The 20893-nt window shown below is 35.1% G+C and overlaps 2 protein-coding genes, 1 long non-coding RNA gene and 1 pseudogene across 3 annotated transcripts; 3 read left to right on the top strand and 1 right to left on the bottom strand.

Annotated features, from left to right (window-relative positions):
- Positions 1 to 4944: 4944 nt before the first annotated feature.
- nitr14b (novel immune-type receptor 14b) lies at positions 4945 to 6479 on the bottom strand. The gene is made up of 6 exons (XM_056770411.1): positions 6413 to 6479; positions 5966 to 6295; positions 5654 to 5755; positions 5448 to 5564; positions 5252 to 5301; positions 4945 to 5040 (listed from the first exon to the last, which is right to left on the bottom strand). The coding sequence occupies exons 1-6, from the start codon at positions 6450 to 6452 to the stop codon at positions 4945 to 4947; spliced, it is 735 nt and encodes a 244-aa protein (XP_056626389.1). The 5' UTR covers positions 6453 to 6479.
- A 5367-nt stretch (positions 6480 to 11846) lies between these two features.
- Positions 11847 to 13196, top strand: LOC130438479 (uncharacterized). The gene is made up of 4 exons (XM_056770410.1): positions 11847 to 11895; positions 12239 to 12589; positions 12666 to 13010; positions 13180 to 13196. Exons 1-4 carry the CDS (start codon positions 11847 to 11849, stop codon positions 13194 to 13196), a joined length of 762 nt encoding a protein of 253 aa, XP_056626388.1.
- Positions 13197 to 13687: 491 nt separating this feature from the next.
- LOC130438134 (uncharacterized) lies at positions 13688 to 14401 on the top strand. Its single transcript, XR_008909269.1, has 3 exons — positions 13688 to 13796; positions 13991 to 14019; positions 14134 to 14401. It is a non-coding gene; the product is annotated as an uncharacterized LOC130438134 (long non-coding RNA).
- Positions 14402 to 17490: 3089 nt separating this feature from the next.
- Positions 17491 to 20100, top strand: LOC130438478 (uncharacterized; annotated as a pseudogene).
- The last annotated feature ends 793 nt before the right edge of the window (positions 20101 to 20893 follow it).

Below are 20893 nucleotides of genomic sequence, written 5' to 3'. Positions count from 1 at the left end.
AATAAACAGTCAATAAGTGGTGGTACAGTTTCAGGTTTGAGTCCTGCACTGAATATGCATGGTCTCTCAGTATCAATGTGGGTTTCCTCAAGGTAGTATGATTTCCCCTACAGTCCGTAGATATGCAGATTAGGTGAACAGAAGTAAATAAATTGATTCCAAGAGTGTGAATGTGTATGTATGTAAGTGCCCTGCGATGAACCGGCCATCAGTCGAGGGTGTACCCCACCCTACCTGTAGCCCAAGATGCTGGGGTAGACTCCAGCCCCCCATGACCATACAGAGGACAAGGAGTTTCGGAGAATGGATAGAAATATAAAACTGCGGCAATAGTTGGGTAACGGTTAAGTTTGTAGAAAACAAATTAACTGCCTCAAAAAATTGGCCAGTTAGATATATATATGTGACCCTGGACAACAAAACCAGTCTTATGGGTCAATTAAAGCTCAGAATCTGAGAATGCAAAAAAATCAAAATATTGAGAAAAATGCCTTTGAAGTTGTTAATCACAGGCACTGTGGCAGGCCATCCACTCAGAAAAATAAAATTTTCATATATTTAAGGTAGGAAATTTACCAAATATCTCAATGGAACATGATCTTTACTTACTATCATGAAGATTTTTGGCATAAAAGAAAAATCGATAATTTTAGCCCATACAATGTATTTTTGTCTTTTGCTAAAAATGTTCCCGTGCTACTTAAGACTGGTTTTATGATCCAGGGTCACATATTAGGCGTAGAGATACTTGTATAATTGGCTGTATATGTGTATCAGATCATAACAGAAGATGTATAGAATAACATGCATTACTAAAAAGGTGCTTGTTCTGTATTCTATACAAATGTTTTTTTTTCTGACACATATTCTGACACATGCTGACCATGGTTTACAAATAACAATTATTGGACAAAAATAAAACTGACATCTCAAGTATGGCTATAGCCTTGTACATGCGGTGTTATATGTTTTTAAAGACTCACGCAAATAAAAACTTGCAAACATGCAGCCAAAGAAACAGACAAACGGTAATATGTGTGCAAGAATCTAATTTTATCCCCTCAATTTTTTTTTATCCAAAATGGGCGCTGCAAGCACTTCAACATTTAATTTATCTTTTTTATTTACAGCCGGACACCCTTACTTGAAAAGACAGCATGCATTTAAAATGAATTCAACTTCAACTGTGCATTGAGTATAGCGAATAAATATAGCATTACATCCTGTGGAAACTTTATAGTTGCGGTGAGTTGTTTACTCAGAAGCCAAATGAGGACGCTTTGAGGGGTCTGCAAAGATGACTGGTCATGAGCAACACATGCAAGGTGGGGATGAAAGTTCACTATGGTAATGGAAAACAGCGGTTACAAGAAACCGCTTAAAACAACACAGATGTCACAGATGCACGATGCCAACAAACTTTACACACAGTCTCACACACACGGATGAGAACTCACACCATCTCTCACAGACAAGAACACACATGCACGCTTGCACAAATACATGCACATGCACATAAAAATCCACACATTAACTCGCATTAACAGTGCGAAAACACTTTCTCCCATCATACACACAAACACACTTGTGTAAACACACATGTAAACTCCATCCTAAATTTACTTTCAGATCTAAAGTTTTGTTTTGGTCTGTTCTCTTAAGCGTGTTTAAAGTTTAGAACTGATGTATGAACTTGTCTGGTCCTCTAATAAGCTTTGCTTTTGTCTTCTCTGAATCATAACCAACAAACTTGATCATTCAAGCCCACATACCAAAAGCACACTGAAAAAGAGAGACAGAAAGAAATGGGCACATAAAGTGATAAAGGAGGAGCCTAAATCACAGGGGCGGTACTGGAGGTGCTCTACGTTGGAGAGGGTAGTCAGAAAGTTTGGTTGGGCACTTTAGAAAACACTCTGTGCCTTAACCATAATCAAAAGCATATCCTTTTCATTACATTCACTATTTTCAACTTTAAGTACTTGCAATGTGAATGTATCCATAAGCACCAGTGTTGGGTAAACTACTCTGAAAAGTTATTACTAGTTACTAATTACATATTCTATAGTGTAATTAGATTACAGTACAAATTACTATCTCCAAAAAGTATTTAATTACTTCTAATTATTTACTTTCTATATCCTATGTCAACCTTGATTAGTTAAGTGATTCCATGCTATACTTAAAATGGCTCTTTTTTTTAAAAATTAAAGCACAAATTTTAAAGTTATACATTGAAATACACAAAGTATTTATTTTAATTACATCAGAAGTAACTAATTACAGTTTTTTCTTATGGCTTACACACGTTTTCAAAACTGTGTCACCTTTTCTCAAAACACAATTCCCAAAAATGAACACACAAAATGCAAAATGCCTCACATCTCCTTCAAAATGTAACACTGCATTCAAAATACCATAAACACATGTCAGAATGAAGCATTTGCATCAAATGGCAAACACTTCTTTCATAATACTGAATAGTTTCGATATACCATGTAAACACTGCTGTTCTTAATTTAAAGGTCTTTGGTCTTTCATGGGTTTATATCTATATTTCAATACAATGTTCTACAGTGAAAGTAATCCGCTGAGAGTGGTAACAAGTACACTGTAAACACAATTGCAATGTACCAACAGAAAATATTTATTAGGCCAAAGATTACTGTTTTATACAGTAGAATTCAACAAAATCATAAACATCTGTAAACAAGCGTCTTCGTCCTCCATGATATCTTTGCCTTTCCACTCTGTACAGAATTGAAACACAGTATGTGTTCAGCATAGGAACTTCAAACAACTTACAACACAAACTGTAGCACAGCATGATAACAAACCTCATTCATTCAATGCAGTGGAGTAAATGGATGGTTTAGAATTACAAATGTTTATGCAATACTATGTAGTAATGGGTATTTTTACTGTACATTACTTTATAGCTAAAATAGTCATTAGATAGTTCCACACCTGTTCTCATTTCTGAAGGTTCGAATGATTGACGCCACTGTAAATCGACTCAAGTTGGGCTGGACTCTCATTCCAGCCTCTCTCATGGTCAAACCGTGGTTGATCACATGATCAACAAGTGTTGCCCTAATCTCATCAGAGATTGCTCTCCTTCCTTCTCTTCTTTGCCCTCGCCCTCTTCCTCCTCTTCCTCTTCCTTCTTTTCCTCCTCTTCCTCATCCTTCTCTTCCTCCTCTTCCTCTTCCTCCTCTTCCTCTTCCTCTTCCTCCTACTCCTCCTACTCCTCCTACTCCTACTCCTACTCCTACTCCTACTCCTACTCCTACTCCTACTCCTCCTCCTCCTCCTCCTCCTACTTCTCCAACTCCTCCTACTCCTCCTACTCCTCTTGCTCTCTGTCCATTGTTGGCATCCATTGTTCATAACAGGTAATCTGACCTTCGATCTATTTATAGGCCAATACTACCATCAAGCAGTGATTGGATAGTGATCAGTTAAGCAATTAGTGTTTCCACATGTGAGGAGTGTGTGTGTGACCTGGTGAATACGTGTAGAATTTTGATTGGTTGTGTTTGGAAAAGGCAAGCAAGTCACTTCCTGTTAGATTTTTGTGTTTTAGGTAGAGAATTGTGTGTAGTGTTTTGAAAAAAGTGTATTATGCAATGAACACTGAGTCAAAGGCTGAGAAATAGCTTATGGTTTTGGAGATTTGGTGTGTAGTTTTGCACTTTGAGTGAGAGGTTTCAAAAAGCATGTGACATGAAAAGATTTTGTGTGAAAGCAGTTGGAAAGAACTGTAAATAACAGAAGAAAATGGAGTAATCCCTTACTTTAATTTTTCAGGGGAAAATGTATTAAATTACAGTAACTAATTACCTATCTAGTTACACCCAACACTGATAAGCAGATATTTTCTTCCTGATAAATAATGTATATAAATTTAAAAGTTATAAAATTCTTCCATAAAAATAAGTGTCATTTTTTGCCAGTGTCTCAGAGCGACTTCTGCCGACTCTAATAATATTAACATTTAGACAATAGACAAGACTGCTTTTACAAACAGTCATACAATATATTTAAAAAAAAAACCTGCATTGCATAACCTAGATCACCTATCTACAACAGAGTATGGCACTGACACTAGCACCCACACTACTGAGCAGAATTCACACAATTGCAGCACATCAACACCTTCATGTTGCTTGTACAGTGCATTAAAATCTATGTGTTTTGCTGCATTTACATTTTGTATGCATCTGTATTTTATGCATTTTAGTAGATGCTTTTATGCGAAGCAACTTACATTGCATTGTACTATACATTTATTTCTTAGTATCTGCAATCCCTAGGCTGAACCCATGACCTTGACATTGTTAGCGCCACATGCTCTGACCACAAAGCAGTGTTGCATAAGATGCTCAATATTATAAATAAACATTTAAAGTAAGGACAGCAATATAATTTATTGGAAATATAAGAATGATGTAGGGTGACGGTCTACAAGCTTCAAGAGTGGATAAATCACTCATTAGTACTGTTTAGAAACAAATTTGTCTTTGAAAAGCATATTATGCTTACTTCAAAAAGAGCCTGTTAAATGTGTTTTGAGTTTGAACACTGGAACATATTTTTTTTTCAACTCTTGTAAAGCAAAATAACCTGTAAAGGCGGGGCATTTACACCTATTTATGACAAAACTGCAGTTTTTAATAATTTATATTATATTCAGTAACTAATTTGAGGATGTTCAATTAGCTCAGTTACTGTGCACATTATAAAGATAATATTGAAAAAGATAAAAATAATAATAAAGAAAATCATAAAAACGATATGCTCTTAAAACACAAAATATGCAGTAACATAAGAAATAAAAATAATGACAGTATACATCTGGTTTGTCACAATTGAATCGTTCAATTTATTCATCTTATTTATTCACTCTTAATTTTTGTGGATCATATTGTATGATATTGAAGTTTACACTTTGCTCGGATTGTTCTCTCTTTTCTCCAGATTTTTTTTTTTTCGACTGAATCGCAGAGCGGCATATGTCAAAATGTCATCATCAGCGTCCTAAAGGAAATGTTTAATCATGAAATTATTGACCTTATATGTGAATAAATTGCAACTCAAAAAATCTCTTAGAAACTGTTACAACCTAGTCTTGTTATTGGAGCTTAACAAAACAACACACAAAACATATCTGCTAAGGAGCAAGGACTACCTTTTCAGAGATGTCCTGCTCTAGTTCGGTTCCTCATACATAGCAAAATCATTTTCTTACCCGAGTACCTGCCAGCCCTCTAACTCTTTCGTCTTGTACAGCAACCCCTGCTATATAAAACAACAATAAACATTTAAAAAGATGATGCAAGAAATATATTTGAAATAAATATATTATTATTTGATGAGTTTAACAAGTTTCATTTTATTTTAATAAAATTACTTAATCTTTTTATTTAAAAACTTTGGGCACCTACTCAGACACTGTAGACACATTCCTCTTTTAAATATCAAACACAATATGATGAAAATTAGAATTCCACAGAGTCCCAAAGCCACTGCCAAGCCCAACACGACTGGACCATGATGTTCCTCTGAAATTTCAAAAGACTTCACTATATACAGTACACAATGAAATTGATGGCACCAAGGGTAAACAAAATAAAACCATTCTTCACTTTACCAGTATTTACTTGTTTTGTATTGTTTTCATAGCACTCCTGTTGACGTTCCATGGAGTCATTCAGATAGTGAGATTTTGAGATTGTACTTGAATCTTTTTGACCTATAATCACAAAAAGTTTTTTTTTGGTTTATATGCACAGAAAAAAAGAGAGTTTTGAGTTGTATTGTAATTTTTTATTTACAAAACCAACTTGCATAAAATTAAATGAATTCTGACAATGTCACAATTTAGACAGCAATAAATACAAGTTTCTGAATAAGCACTGATTGCCATTTTAAACATTTTCATGAGTTGAAGATGAAGTTGTACCTTTAATTATCAGTTGTGCTCCTCTTCCAAATGCAACATAATGTGCCTTCGATCCACAGTGGTAGACTGCTGCATCTGATTGATTTATGTGTGAAATTGTCAGATTGAAGTGGCTCCTCTGGAATCGACCATCTTTGAATTCATAGTAAAAATTGGTTTCACCCTTTTGTTGAAATACTGATATGATTCGTGGTTGGTGTCTAGCGATTTGCTTAAACCAAAGAATTGTGTTATGTTTTACAGAACACTCCAGTGAGACAGTGTCACCAAGTTCCACGGTTCGGACTTGATTTGCCTGATAATCACCAGGATGTACAGAACCTGAGAAAACTGATAAAGGTCCACAGGTTAACGCATAAAAATCACTCTTCATAAATAACTGATTAAAAATATTTAAAAATACTTAAAATCTGATGACAAACACATTTTAAATAAAACATGACTTACGCACAATACTAGGAACAATAATAAACACCAAAGTAATCATTGTAAAACTAATCACAACTGTCTGACATCTGTGTCCTCAATCAAACTGCCAATGGTTCATTACACAGCAGGAGAAAGTTACTTCCTTGAATCACCTCACTGTTAACCCAACCAAATGCCATTGGTCAAAGCCATGATATAAAACCCCTCTGATTCTCACAGGATACCTTTTGAAATAAATATCTGTTTAGTCTAGATGGATTAATAAGAATAGACAGGACAACATAACTTCTTGCTTTGTAGATTATGTGAGATATCAGAATGATGCAACACTTTTTTTTGCTTTCAGAGTTGCAGTGACATAAATGTTACATATAAAGCAATATCACATGAGCAAGAGTGCACTTTATTAGCACACTGAATTGCCTATAGCTTATGTCAGTTGCATTCTTACAATTGTTGTTGTGGTTTACAATAATGTTACAAGAGTATTGGTGTTGTATAGGGAAATATGTCGTGTGTTTGTGACATCTGCCTACGATGGTAGCATGCATGCAAGAGTAGGCAGCCTTATAGGGTTAACTAATAGGTTTCAAAAGCATGGTATTTTCTGTAGGTCAGCTGGAAGGCGTGGTGGTATATCAATACCAATGTCATGGGTTTGATACCACAGAACACATATTATCATAAAATGCACACCGTCAATCCCATATGGGTGCAATGAAATAAGCATATACTTTTAAAAGCCTCTAATTTCACGCACAAATATTATGTGTTTTGGATTTTTACAGTCTCGGAAGTATTGACAAAACCTCTAGAATCGGTATTTGTGAATATAAAGCAAATGTTTAGCAATGTATTCATTCATTAAATCAGTGGTTCTCAACTCTGGCCCGCGAGAGCCCTTTTCCTGCCCAATTTAGCCCCAACTCTGATATAAAACACCTGAACAAGCTTGTTGCAAACTGTTACCAGTTGCAAACCAACCAACACCAAAACACTTTTTCAAAATATATCCTTTTGTGTTCCACAGAAAAATGAGTCATACAGGTTTTGAACATGAATATGAATAAAAAGGTGAAATTTACACCTGCAGTGTATGTAGATAGAAATTGCGCATTCTAAGTTAACAAAAACATAACGCTTCCTTATGTAAGGTCTTTATAAACCTCTGACGAAATAGTTATGTAGGAAGAGTATAATGCTGCGTTCCAAACAACTGGTGGAAAGTCTGATATTTCTCACCTCATGGACCTTAGCTTGGTCCGATGGTCATGAAAAGTCTCAGAAACCCAGAGGGAAGAGGATGTAACACGTGCAGGCCTAGAGGTAAGAGGGCAGACACTTTCAACACAGGATGTTAAGGTTGTAGAGACTATCAGTAGCTTCCTCAATGAGACATAGGTAAAGGTTTGTGGTGGGTAGGAAGAAAGACACCATGGACGAAAGCAGGTGGGAGCAGGGCCAGCTCGTGGCATAGGCGACATAGGCCTATACAGCGCAAAATGACCAGAGGGGCGCCAGACGAGAGCGCAAAAACGCTACATGTGAACATTTTCTTGCATCATGACGCGATTATGATTAACTATGATTGATAATCTTAACTTTGCCCACCTAAGCTATGTAAGACTGTAGCATAAAGCACCTTCTTCCCATTCTAAACTCATTGCCTCTTTTAAGTTCGAATCGCACTCGGAGCAGCTTGACAGAGTGTGCTGTCTTTGACTGCTTTCAGCTAAGTGAACTGCAAAAAGTGTTTATTGGCAAAGTGACTAGGCCATGCACTTTATTTAAGAAAATCCTGAACAATACAATAAGCTTTTATTTGTGTCCCTACAGCTTTTGTGAGAAGGGTCTGACTGCAGCCTATCAACTTGCGCTCTCAGACTTGCACCCTCAGACACCTTCACTTCCTGTGACGTCACTTGCAGTCGACACCTGCACTCTTCGCGTGCCTTGCATTTTGCATCCGTAGCACAAGCAGGTGTTGTGTTGAACATTTCGCGGTCATTCCCGTAAGTTTAAGTGTTTTGTCCATATGTGATCGTATATAAAATCCAGTATACAAAATGTTGTCGGTCTACGTATGCTGTCTTCTTGTTTATCCAAAGAGTTTGTAAAGGTGAACTAGCCAACCATTATATCACTCTGTCTGTCCGTCACTCGTTTTAAAACATAAACTAAACTAGCTAAATATATTGCATGTATAGGCTGAAACCACTGGATAGTGTACCATCCCTGTTTAATTATTTGTGGTGAAAATAAGTTTGTGGAAGTGATTGATGGTGTTGATTTGATATAAACTTACTGACGTAAGTTACATTCAAACGGTTTCAGTAAGACTCGCTAGTTAACAAAAACTGTAACTGTACTTCTACAGCATTTTTTATTTTTTATTGTCGTTTACATTTGATAAAACTTAATAACATTTAAAAGTTGTATTTGTTAAGTGAATATGCACAATATACGGCTATGTTTTTATTAACTAACGTTAAAAAAAAAAATGTATGTATCTATTCATCTCATCGTTCACTTAGGAAATTAAAGCTACACTGGGAAGGCCATTTAAAAATAGCTGTTGTTTTCCAAATACATATGTACAAGTATAAAATAAGAATAGACTATTGTATATAGAAGATATATGCTATATACAGCAGAATGAAATATAATTTACAGTAAAAGTTGTTTAAAAAATAGATGGTGTATTTTCTGGAGGATATAATTAATATTGCACTTTATTATTACTGCACAGAGTTATTAAACTGCACGGTGGGTAAAAAACATTTAACTGTTCAAGAGGTAGATGGCCTTAGAGATGACACTGTTTTTATGTCTGGTTGTATAGGTGGTCAGTGCTCTGTAGTGCCTAGCAGACGGCAGCATTTTGAAGAGATGATGGCTTGGAAGAGTCAAGGGTGATTTTCTGAGTCATTTTCCTCACTCTGGATATATATGATAGACATGATAGACTTTGCCGTTATACATGATAGACTTTGCCGTTATACATGATAGACTTTGCCGTTATACATGATAGACTTTGTCGTTATACATGATAGACTTTGCCGTTATACATGATAGACTTTGCCGTTATACATGATAGACTTTGCCGTTATACATGATAGACCTTGCTGTTATACATGATAGCCTTTGCCGTTATACATGATAGACTTTGCCGTTATACATGATAGACTTTGCCGTTATACATGATAGACTTTGCCGTTATACATGATAGACTTTGCCGTTATACATGATAGACCTTGCTGTTATACATGATAGCCTTTGCCGTTATACATGATAGACTTTGTCGTTATACATGATAGACTTTGTCGTTATACATGATAGACTTTGCCGTTATACATGATAGACTTTGCCGTTATACATGATAGACCTTGCTGTTATACATGATAGCCTTTGCCGTTATACATGATAGACTTTGCCGTTATACATGATTGACTTTGCCGTTATACATGATAGACTTTGCCATAATATTATAATATAACATTTATTTTAAATATTTTATATAAACATATATTATTCATACTTTATTTAAATGTTAAAATAAAATAATACAAAGATATAATCCTTGTTGTAGTTCTGGAGTGATAAATTGTCTGTTTTATTTGTGTCGATTGCATGTGACGTCACAGGAATGGAAGATGTCTGAGAGTACAAGTCTGACATTGCAAGTCTGAGAGTGCATGTGCAATTCTGCATCTCTCTCATTGACCTCTACCTAAATAATAATAATAATCAAATATTCGTTTTATGAGCTCTATTTTTCAACTACAGTATTATTGAGAACGTTTTATTTTATTTACAGCATTATTTTCAAACAATGAGGACACAATTTGATTTTTTTATTACAAATATTTGGTAGTTTTTATTTATTTACTTCCTATTTATGTTGATCACAAATCATGTTATATTAAAATAAATATGAATTTTGCTTTAAAAAAAGTTCACTTTCAGATAGTTTTATTTATTTTGGGTAGAAACCCCTCTTTTGGAGAGAGGGACCGAAGGTTGCGACTGTAAGAAACAGGGTTAGGGGTGGGAGGTGAGATTACAGGGAGTGTTACCGTGAACTTTATAAAGAAATTGTCAGAGACATGCAGGGGAGTAACTAGAATATTATTAGCGGTGCAGTTACGAGTCAGAACAAGATATAGCTGTTGTCCTCCTCTGTGGGTGTGACGATTGTTGGCCCTACAAAGGTCAAACGAGGAGAGGAGAGCTAAGTAGTCAGCTGCTTGTGGTTTGTCTAGGTGGATGTTGAAGTCGCCTAGCATCACCAGTGTTGTGCCCTCTTCAGGGATAGAGGACAGCACCATGTCAAGCTCTTCTAAGAACTTTCCCAGTTGACCTGGAAAGCGATAGATTACACCACAATGTATTTTTGATGGATAAGTGATGTTGATTGTAGGGATGATTTATTTATTAGGCAAAACCTAAAAGCGGGCATTTCACAATGGTTCCATCATAAAGTAAATACCTTTTTGCTTAAACGTCTGAAATAGGGACTGTGCGTAGTACAAGCACAACCTCTTTTCCTGTTTTGTTCTACAGCATAAAACACTAACACTAATACTGTACCTCATCCCTGCATCATAAACACCTGTAACACCATTACCTTCTCAGGACATGAATGAAAGAATTTAATAAGGTTCATAGAGGTGGAGTGGAGCACAAAATAAGAAGAATAGAGAGGATGTTTTTTTTAGGTCATGCCAATCTGTGTCAAGTGAAAGGGAAGTTAATTTTTTTTACCTGGTCTGTGTGACTGTAGTGGGTGATGTGGAATCATTGGCAAGTTTTTTTTCCATTCTTGTTTGAAACCTATCTGAAAATGTGCAATTTGAATCCACATATTTCCACCCAACTAAATCGAAAATTATGGTGATGCACAATGGTGATGTGCATGATGTCAATAATGTGTGAACTAAACTAAATCGAATATAAGACTGAATTAGTGGTGGCTAAAGGTTAAATGGGTGAGTTGACTTTTAATTGACACACACACACAAATATTAAGGGAAAGCCTGAATCAGTCATTGATAATTAATCCCTCAATTCATAGTTTTAAAATTAAATCTGGTCGATTGTGATTTCTTCTAAATGACTAAATGTGATTTCATGTTTACCTGATGCATATTAAGAATATGATGTTACAAATAATGTAATCAGTAATAACCTTTAATGTCAAGCAGTAACTGACTTAAAAGTACATTTACATTTTCTGAAGTCACATCAAAGAATAATAATAGCACTTTCTTTTCCTTTTTGTGGTTTATTACTGTTACAGTTGTGCCAAACTCAAACTGTAGTGGTCTAAAAACATTTGCAAGAAAAGCTAACAGGAAGCCTGTGATGTCAGGCTTTTTGTGACATCAGTCAGATGTACAATATAATGTTGCAGTAGTTTTTCAAGTGGACATACAGTCAAAGACAAGTGAAGATGTCGGATTCTATCATAATTTGTGTTTCTGTCATCTTTCTCCATCTGTGTAAGTCTTCACAATTTTTTTAAAGATATGAGGGTAGAGCTGTGTCGCCTTTTTATTTTAAACATTATTTTGTAGTTGATCTTAATGTAACATAGAGGAGAACGTTTCGTTTAAAGAATTTATTTTAATAGTATTTATGTTTTTTTGCATTTCATTTTTTCCTGTTGTATCTCAAAATGAACACGGTTTTAACCACATTTGTTTGTGAGTTCATATTATTAATTAGTTGTAAATGGGTAGAACATTTATGTAAACATGTTGACCTTTGAAATAACATAACAAGCAGTTATAATAAAACTCAAATGAAGTTATTACATTATTTTCTTAATCTTTTATTTTACAGACACAAGTGCGTTTAAGATTGTCAATCAACCAGATCCACTGATGATTGTCTCTGTTGGTGATAATGTCACTTTGCGTTGCTTCAGTATGAAAAATTATAATGAACCAATGGTTTGGTACAAGCAGACTTCAGGACATCAACCTTATATTGTTACAATGATGCAGAAATACATGGATAATGCTGAATTTTATGATGAGTTTAAATTCCAGAAACGTTTTTCTGTTGAGAAATGCAAAGAAGAGTGTCACTTGAGGATTACAAATGTTACAGCATCTGATGAAGGAATGTATTACTGTGGATGGATAAAGTATGAGATTGTTTTTGCTGAAGGCACATATTTGACATTGAAAGGTAAATGTCTTCAAGATGAGGTAAATCAGGTGAATAATTTAATTTGGTAAATAAAATGTCTTCAATTCTTCTTCAGGGTTACAAAACAATCAGGACAAATTGAATGTGTCTGTTCTTCAGCGTCCTGCGTCAGTATCTGTCCGCCCCGGAGACACAGTGAGCCTGATGTGCACTGTACTGTCTGAACTTACATCATCAGACATCAGAATGTTCTGGTTCAGATCTGATTCAGAAAAGTCTGTTCCACAGATCATTTACACTTATAATCAGAGTGATCAGTGTGAGATTGGTTCTGCTATGCAAAACTGTACAAACAATATGTACACAGACATTGTCAGTCAGACAGATGCTGGCATGTATTATTGTGCTCTGATCACATGTGGAAAAATTATGTTTGGTAACGGGACAAAAATAAATGTGGGTAAGTGTCAAACTTCAAGTAACATTTATGTAATGTTGTTTATCCTAGCAGTTCATAAATAAGTATGTGGATAATTTTGGATACTGGAATCATTCATTTAATTGCAAATGACAAAAAATATATATATAATTTACTGTCCTCAAAGACATTTTTAGTGTATGTATCACAGGTTCTCCTACAGAATAGACGTAGTTATATAATGCTATATAAACATTCTTAGATGGGTAATTTTATTATTTTAGCTGATAGAGCATTGAGGTAACAGCGCAAAGGTTGTGGGTTCAGTTTCCTCAAAAAATGCATACTTAGAATGCAAGGAGTGAATATGATTAAAACGTCTATCAAATCTATAAATCTACCTCATGTACTGTAAATCTGCATTATGTATGTCCAAATACGTTTTTTGTGCACCTAATATACCTCAACCGGGGGTTATTTACTGTATATGAGTAAAATGAGTAGGTGAGTCTTTATATATGAACGGTGCTCTCCATTCCTATGAATTACCTTGACTTACATAATTAATTTGCAATTGTAAAATTTGAATAGATGTTAATACATATTCATATTGAGACTAAAGCATTATAGACGCTTCATAGCCTAAATGCATGAATATCCCACATTATATTGACCTACTCAATGTGTTTTACTTGAATTGTTTTATAGAAAAGCCAGTGGAATCTACAGGTATAGTGATTATATTGGGAGTACTGTTGGGTGTTTGTGTGGTTGTGATTATTGCCCAAGCTGTCTCATACCATAAAAATGAACGATATTACAACAAAGGTAAACATTTAATATCATTTGTATACACTGACCTTCAAAAAACTAAATAATAACTGAAAAATATATTTTTATTTTAAGATGGTATGACCCAAAGAAATTGATTTCATGTTGTTACCTGATGTAATCAGGTTGATTCAAGGATTTTAAATAACATTTGTATGTATGTTCTTATCTTTATCAATAAAATGTTCAAGACACAGATGAAAAACATCCTTCATGTCAGGTGAGCTTCATAAATTGAATTTAATTTAAGGAATGCTTTTGTAGTAAGAAGGAACTTACTTTAAGGATATATATTTTCTATAATGTTATTTACTGTTGTGCATTACTTTCATAGGACTGTGATGCAGTGCATTTGCATTATGCTGCTCCAAAATTTAAGGAGGGAAAACCCAGAAGAATGAAAGGAAAAGAAGCTCCTCAGGACAGCGTGTACAGCCAACTGAATGATCCCAGTGTTGTTGAATATAGGATAACTGAGTAAAAACTGCCTGTGTGGCAATGATAGAAATGAGTGTATACTGTAGTGCAGAAAATGTAACAAGACACATTAAACACCTTAATCCTTATAAAATGTGACCTAATATTTCTACAATTAAATTTTCTTCAGCACACACAAAGGTTATGCTGATGCACATACAGTATCATACCTTACTTAACAGTGTTGCTTCAATTGTAATGAATGCTATATTTAAAAAATATGGGCCATAACACATCTTTTCTGGGGTGTCTCAGCTGAAGACGATCTTCTGTTATAATGCTTTTTCTCTCAGGCTTTGATCTTCTGCATTACAAAGACCGGCGGAGCTTGAGGTGTGAATTTGGTTTAAAAAGGTGTCAGTGCAATTGTTTACATTGTTGTAACATTAGTGGCGAGTATTGGATGAACACATTCTGTCTATTAACTCTGTTTATTGAATTATAGACATTTTAATATGGATGATTTTGAAGTTGTTCAAATATAAAGGCCAGAACAACACTCACACATATTTTTATGAAATGTAACAGATACATTTGCGCAATAGACAGGAGGACTTTCTGTTACTTCTCTTATTTCCTGTATCCCCTTTTAATAAAACCAGCATATGCAGTTTAGGTAGGTTTCTAAGCTTGGTAGCTGGTTTGTGCTGGTTTACACTGGTCCTCAATTGGTTTAAGATGGTCCAAACCAGCTTTACCCAGAAACCATGTTTCAAAACCTATCTAGCCAGCATGCTGTTTTTGTAATTCTCCACCTCAACCTAAAAACCTCCTTTACTATCTGGGAATTTATGTGAACTTCTGTAAGCAGTTTGTTTTGTCAGAGGAGTGACCTGAAAAAAAAGCCTCTCGTTTATGCTTCATGGTTGGTTATGCTACAGGGTTTGTCGCGATCCACAATATGAAAAAAGAGACAGCAAAGGGATTTCAGTGGGAAGCAGGACGAGCTGAACATAGTCCTGCAGCTGAGAGTGAAAAGTTTTTTCTTATTTTATAATGGCGAAGTACAAATAAAAGCCAGTGTTGTAACCTGTTCCACCTTCTCAGGCCAAGAGTGGAAAAGCTCAACATGAGGATGATGAGGTAGAGATGACCAATAATATGATTAAAAATGTAAAATATTAAAACTCCCTTTGTTTAATGTGATTTGCACAATTTGGGTCAGGGGGCTTGATGTATAGTTGGACAGCGGAAAGCTCCGCCCCATTTTTGAGCATGAAGTGAGAAGGGGAAGTGGTTTAAGTGCAGTTCTCTTAATAAGCCGAGGTAAGCATGACATGGGTTGTGTCTTACAACAACTCCCAATAAACACCTCTTTGTTCACAAAGACATCTCATTCATGTCTGCTTACTAAATGTACTGGATCTACTGGATCTATCTGCCGCCTTTGACACTGTTAACCACCATATTCTCATGTCTACCCTCAAGGCTATTGGTCTCTCTGGAGTTGTGCTACAATGGTTCAGGTCTTACCTCACAGGTAGGTTATTTAGAGTATCCTGGAGAGGTGAGGTCTTTGAGTCCCAACATCTCGACACAGGGGTGCCTCAGGGCTCAGTGCTTGGTCCGTTGCTATTTTCTACATACATGACATCCCTAGGGTCAGGTTTTTCAGCCTGATGCTTCGACTGTTTCTATATGTATTTCAGCATGCCTAGCCGTCATTTTGCTCTTGATGAACGACCATAAACTGCAGCTGAACCTTGCAAAAACAGAACTGCTGGTGATCCTGGCCGACACCAAGATTTATCACAACTTCTGCATTCAACTGGGCTCATCAACCATCATATCTTCCAGAATGGCCAGAAACCTGGGAGTGGTGATCAACGATCAGTTTAACTTTAAGAATCGTCTGGAAACCCATCTCTTCCGTCAACACCTGACTGATCAGTTCTGACTTCTATCTCTTTTGCTACTTCTACCTTCTGCTTAATGATTTTGCCGCGCGTGGGTTTAAACGCAGTTTTATTATTAAGTTAATTGAGCATGATTGACAACAAAGATAACAGGACACCAATATAAGTTCTTTGTTGATAACTCCACCAACGAATATGGCCACACTGAAATGAAGCGCGTTCCAGCCATTGTGCATCAGTTATTTGAGTCCCCCGGAAACACTTCCGTTGGGTTGTTGTCAATTTGCAGCGCATTACTTTATTTGTTTGTGTTGCGAGTATTTGCGAGGCATGTGTCACTAAAATAATAAGGAGGCTTTGTGAATTTCCTGTTGTTTTTCTGTTTGCATATTGGCTTCCGTACTAAACAGACAAACTGATATACAGAATGCCTTTTTTCAAATATTTTATCTCATTTGGGAAAGAAGCAAAAACGTGATGACATCTCAATCCTCTCTCTGCTTCCGTAGTGCTTCGAAAGGGAGGGGTGGAGGGAGAAGTTGATTGCATTTCAAAACCTCACTGTTTGTTGCCACTAAAAATTACATAATGGTCCTATGAGAAATTAATCATCTAGTGTTAATAAATGATGCTGGAATTCTTGAAGAGCTACCACAAGTTTGTGATGTCATCGATAATGGCTGATCTATTTTACCCTGTAATGATTTCATATGTTGCCAAAATTTGCCATCAAATGGTCGCTGATATAAGCAATACATTTTTTAAATGGTTATTTACAGTATGTATTAGGTAGGAATACATACTTATGTATTTAGCAAAAATGGTAGATTCTGAAACAACCGCTCAAAATTAATAATGCACCGTCCTGGTACCAAGAGTCATCTTTAGTGGTGCAGTATAGTATTACATCTTAATTAAACACAATGTTATTAATAACACATGAAATCATGTTTGCAAAATATGAAAACAAATTGCTGTTTTATCTTGTTTAACTTTGTGTTTTGAATTGAAACCAGAATTAAACAAGTTACACTCCTAGAAGGTCTAAACTCATTATCGTAAAATACAGTGTGAACCCCCTGAGTGTGATACAAGACCCCACCACTTTACATCCAAAATTACACTGTCAGTGTTTGTTCTGTGATAACAGCTGTAGCCTACATTATAAAATTACATAATTCTTATGTTCTGTGTGTTACAAAGAATGTTATAATTCTGCTAATACAGTTGTTGTGGTCTACAAAAATGTTTACAAGAAAGGCTAACAGGAAGTCTGTGATGTCAAGCTTTTCATGACATCAGTGAGATGTACGGTATAATGTTGCAGTAGTTTTTCAAGATGACAAACAGCTATGAAGACTATGAAGTGAAGATGTCTGTTTCTTTCATGATCTGTGTTTCTGTCATCCTACTAAATATGTGTAAGTATATGTATATAAATTGCTTTAATGATTAATATATAACGGCTTGTAACCAAATATTTTTTTATTCTTTTCTAAAGGTTTATTCACAATTTTTTTAAACAATCATTTTAAGTTTATCGAAGTCAACTGAGGAGTACATCATCTGGGTTGATTTTAAAGCAATTATAAAAAAAAAATCTTTGCTAGTGTCTTTTAAATCATTTGTTTTTGAGTTTATACGCATTGATACTTGTAAACAACCAAATTATTGATGTAAAAATTTATGTAAAATACAACTTATTCTTATGTTATATGCAGACCTTTGACAGAAAACATTTTTGCCTTAAATTTTTCTGTTGCACTTTTAGCTTGAAAACAAGTTGAAATTGCTTTACTTATTTTTATGAATAATGTAATGTAAAAATACTTTTATAAAACAAAACATTTTACAGTGATGGGTTATTTTATTAAGCCCTGACATAACCCAGACATAAGTAAGATATTATTATTTTTTTAATAATTCTTTTCTTACTCAATTCTTTCTTTATTTTACAGACACAAGCAAGTCTGAGCTTGTCAGTCAACCAGATCCAGTGATGTCTGTCTCTGTTGGTGATAATGTCTCTTTGCGTTGCCTTATTTTGAATAATAACGACGACCCAGTTGTTTGGTACAAGCAAACTTCAGGACAACAGCCCTCTATTGTTGCATTGGTGCAGATGGTGAAATATGTGCAAAATCCTGAATTTTATAATGAGTTTAAATCCCAGAAGCGTTTTGCTATTGAGAAAGCAGATAAAATGTGTCACTTGAAAATTACAAAAGTTACAGCATCTGATGAAGGAATGTATTACTGTGGAGGGAAAAATTATGAGATTTTGTTTGGTGGAGGCACATATTTAAATATAAAAGGTAAATGCTTCAATTTAATTTCATTATTATTTTAATATCAATTTTATATTTTATATTACAAAATAATGTGCTCTGGTTTATAAAATGTCTTAATTTATTTTTTAGGGTTACAAAATACCCAGCATAGATTGAATGTGTCTGTTCTTCAGCGCCCTGCGTCAGTGTCTGTCCACCCAGGAGACACAGTGAGGCTGATGTGCTCTGTGCTGTCTGAACGTACATCATCAGACATCAGATGTTCTGGTTCAGATCTGATTCAGAAAAATCTGTTCCACAGATCATTTACACTTATAATCAGAGTGATCAGTGTGAGATTTATTCTGCTACACAAAACTGTACAAACAATATGTACACAGACATTGTCAGTCAGACGGACGCTGGCATGTATTATTGTGCTCTGATCACATGTGGAAAAATTATGTTTGGTAACGGGACAAAAATTCATGTGGGTAAGTGACAAACTTCCTATAACATTTATGCAATGTTGTTTGTCTTTACAAAAAGTTATTCAAATAGTTATTTTCTACAGTGTGATGTAACAGCAATAATAGAGAATCGAGGCCATAGCAGTTCATATGCGAATTAAGTGACCTTCTAAACTAAAAAGTATATTATTTACTTTACATTACTGAGGAGCTGTCCTGAAAGACATTCTTTGTGTATATCACAGGTGCTCCTGCAGAATAGACGTATAACGCTATATAAACATTCTTATGGAGAATTTCATTATTTTAGCTGATATGGCGCAAACAGCGCAAAGGTTGTGTGTTCACCAAAAAAACATCTTATCAAATTTGTAAATCTTCCTAATGTACTGTAAATGTGAATTACAGTATGTATGTCCAAATACTTTTTGTGTGCACCTTATATACTTCAAACCCCTGAATTACCTCGACCTTCAATAATTCATTTGGAATTGTAAAATTAGCTCAAGAATATATGTTAATGCCTATTCATATTAACACACAAGCATTTCAAATGCTTCAAACCAAAAATGCATGAATATCCCACATTACACTGACATACTCAATGTGTTTTACTTGGATTGTTTTGTAGAAAAGCCAGTGGAATCTGCAAGTGTCATATTTATATTGGGAGTACTGTTGGCTGTTTGTGTGGTTGTGATTATTGCCCAAGCTGTCTCATACCATAAAAAGAACGATACTACAACAGAGGTAATGATTTTATTTGTATACATGGTCTTCAAAAACTAAACAATAACTAAACAATAATGTTATATTTTTACATGGTATGACCCAAATAAATTGATTTCTCGTTATCTGATGTAATCAGGTTGATTCGATGAAATTAAATGACATTTTTAAATGTTTTTCTCATCTTCAACAAGAAAATGTTCAAGACACCGATGAAGAACATCATTCCAGTCAGGCGAGCTTCATAAATTTAATTTAATTCATGGAATGCTTTTGCGGTCAGACAGCATTTACTTCAGCTTGAAGAGATATGTTTTATAATGTTATTTACTGTTATGCGTTTCTTTCACAGGACTGTAGTGCAGTTTATTTTCATTATGCTGCTCTGCATTTTAAAGAGGGAAAAAACAAAAGAATGAAAGGAAAAGAAGCTCCTCAGGACATCGGGTACAGTCAACTGAATGATCTCAGTATTGTTGAATATAGGATAACTGAGTAATCACTGCCTGTGTGGCCATGATTAATTACAAATAGTATGTACTGTAGTGCAGAAAATGTATCAAAAAATATTAAACACTTTAAAAGGTAAACATTGCTTCTTAATGTATCCTTTTATGCCAAGTGAAGGTTTATGTCAAGAATCCCTATATAATGTGACCTGATATCTCTAGTTCATGCTAATGTGCATACAGTTCCCGTATCATATAGTGTTGCTTCAATTGTAATGAAATGCTGTATTACAGAAATATGGGCCATAAAAGATTGACCATCTTTAATCAACACAAACCAACTACCATGCTTCAATCAGCATACACTGGTGTTTTCAGTAGGGGATACAGGAAAAAGAGAAGTAATAGGAAGACCTCATCTCTATTGTGCAAATACTCAATTACTAAATATGTGTGAGTGTTGTTTTTGCCTTCAAATCTTTACAACAGCAAAATATCTGAAAGCATGCTGTTTTTTTGCAACAGGGTCATCGGTAAGAATGTCATGCCATGTGAAAAACATTTTATATGCGTTGTTGGTCAAGATGTGATGAAAATGTTAGTGAAACCACTGTTAAATTTTTTTTGCAAAAAATTTACTTCTCCACCTTAAACTAAAAACCTCCTTTACCTTAACTCAGTCTGGGAATGTATACGTGAACTTTTTCTAAGCACAATTTTATTGTGAGAGGCGTGGCCCGAGCAAAGCCTCTCCTTTATCTTCATGGTTTGTGATGGTACATGGTTTTCAGTGGGAGGCAGGAGGAGGTGAACATATTCCAACTGCTCAGAGTAAAATGTTTT

The sequence above is a fragment of the Triplophysa dalaica genome, chromosome 16 (assembly GCF_015846415.1).
Source record: "Triplophysa dalaica isolate WHDGS20190420 chromosome 16, ASM1584641v1, whole genome shotgun sequence".
In the NCBI taxonomy this organism is placed as follows: domain Eukaryota; kingdom Metazoa; phylum Chordata; class Actinopteri; order Cypriniformes; family Nemacheilidae; genus Triplophysa; species Triplophysa dalaica.
Note: the sequence above shows the minus strand (reverse complement) of the source record. Positions and strands in the feature narration are given on the sequence as shown.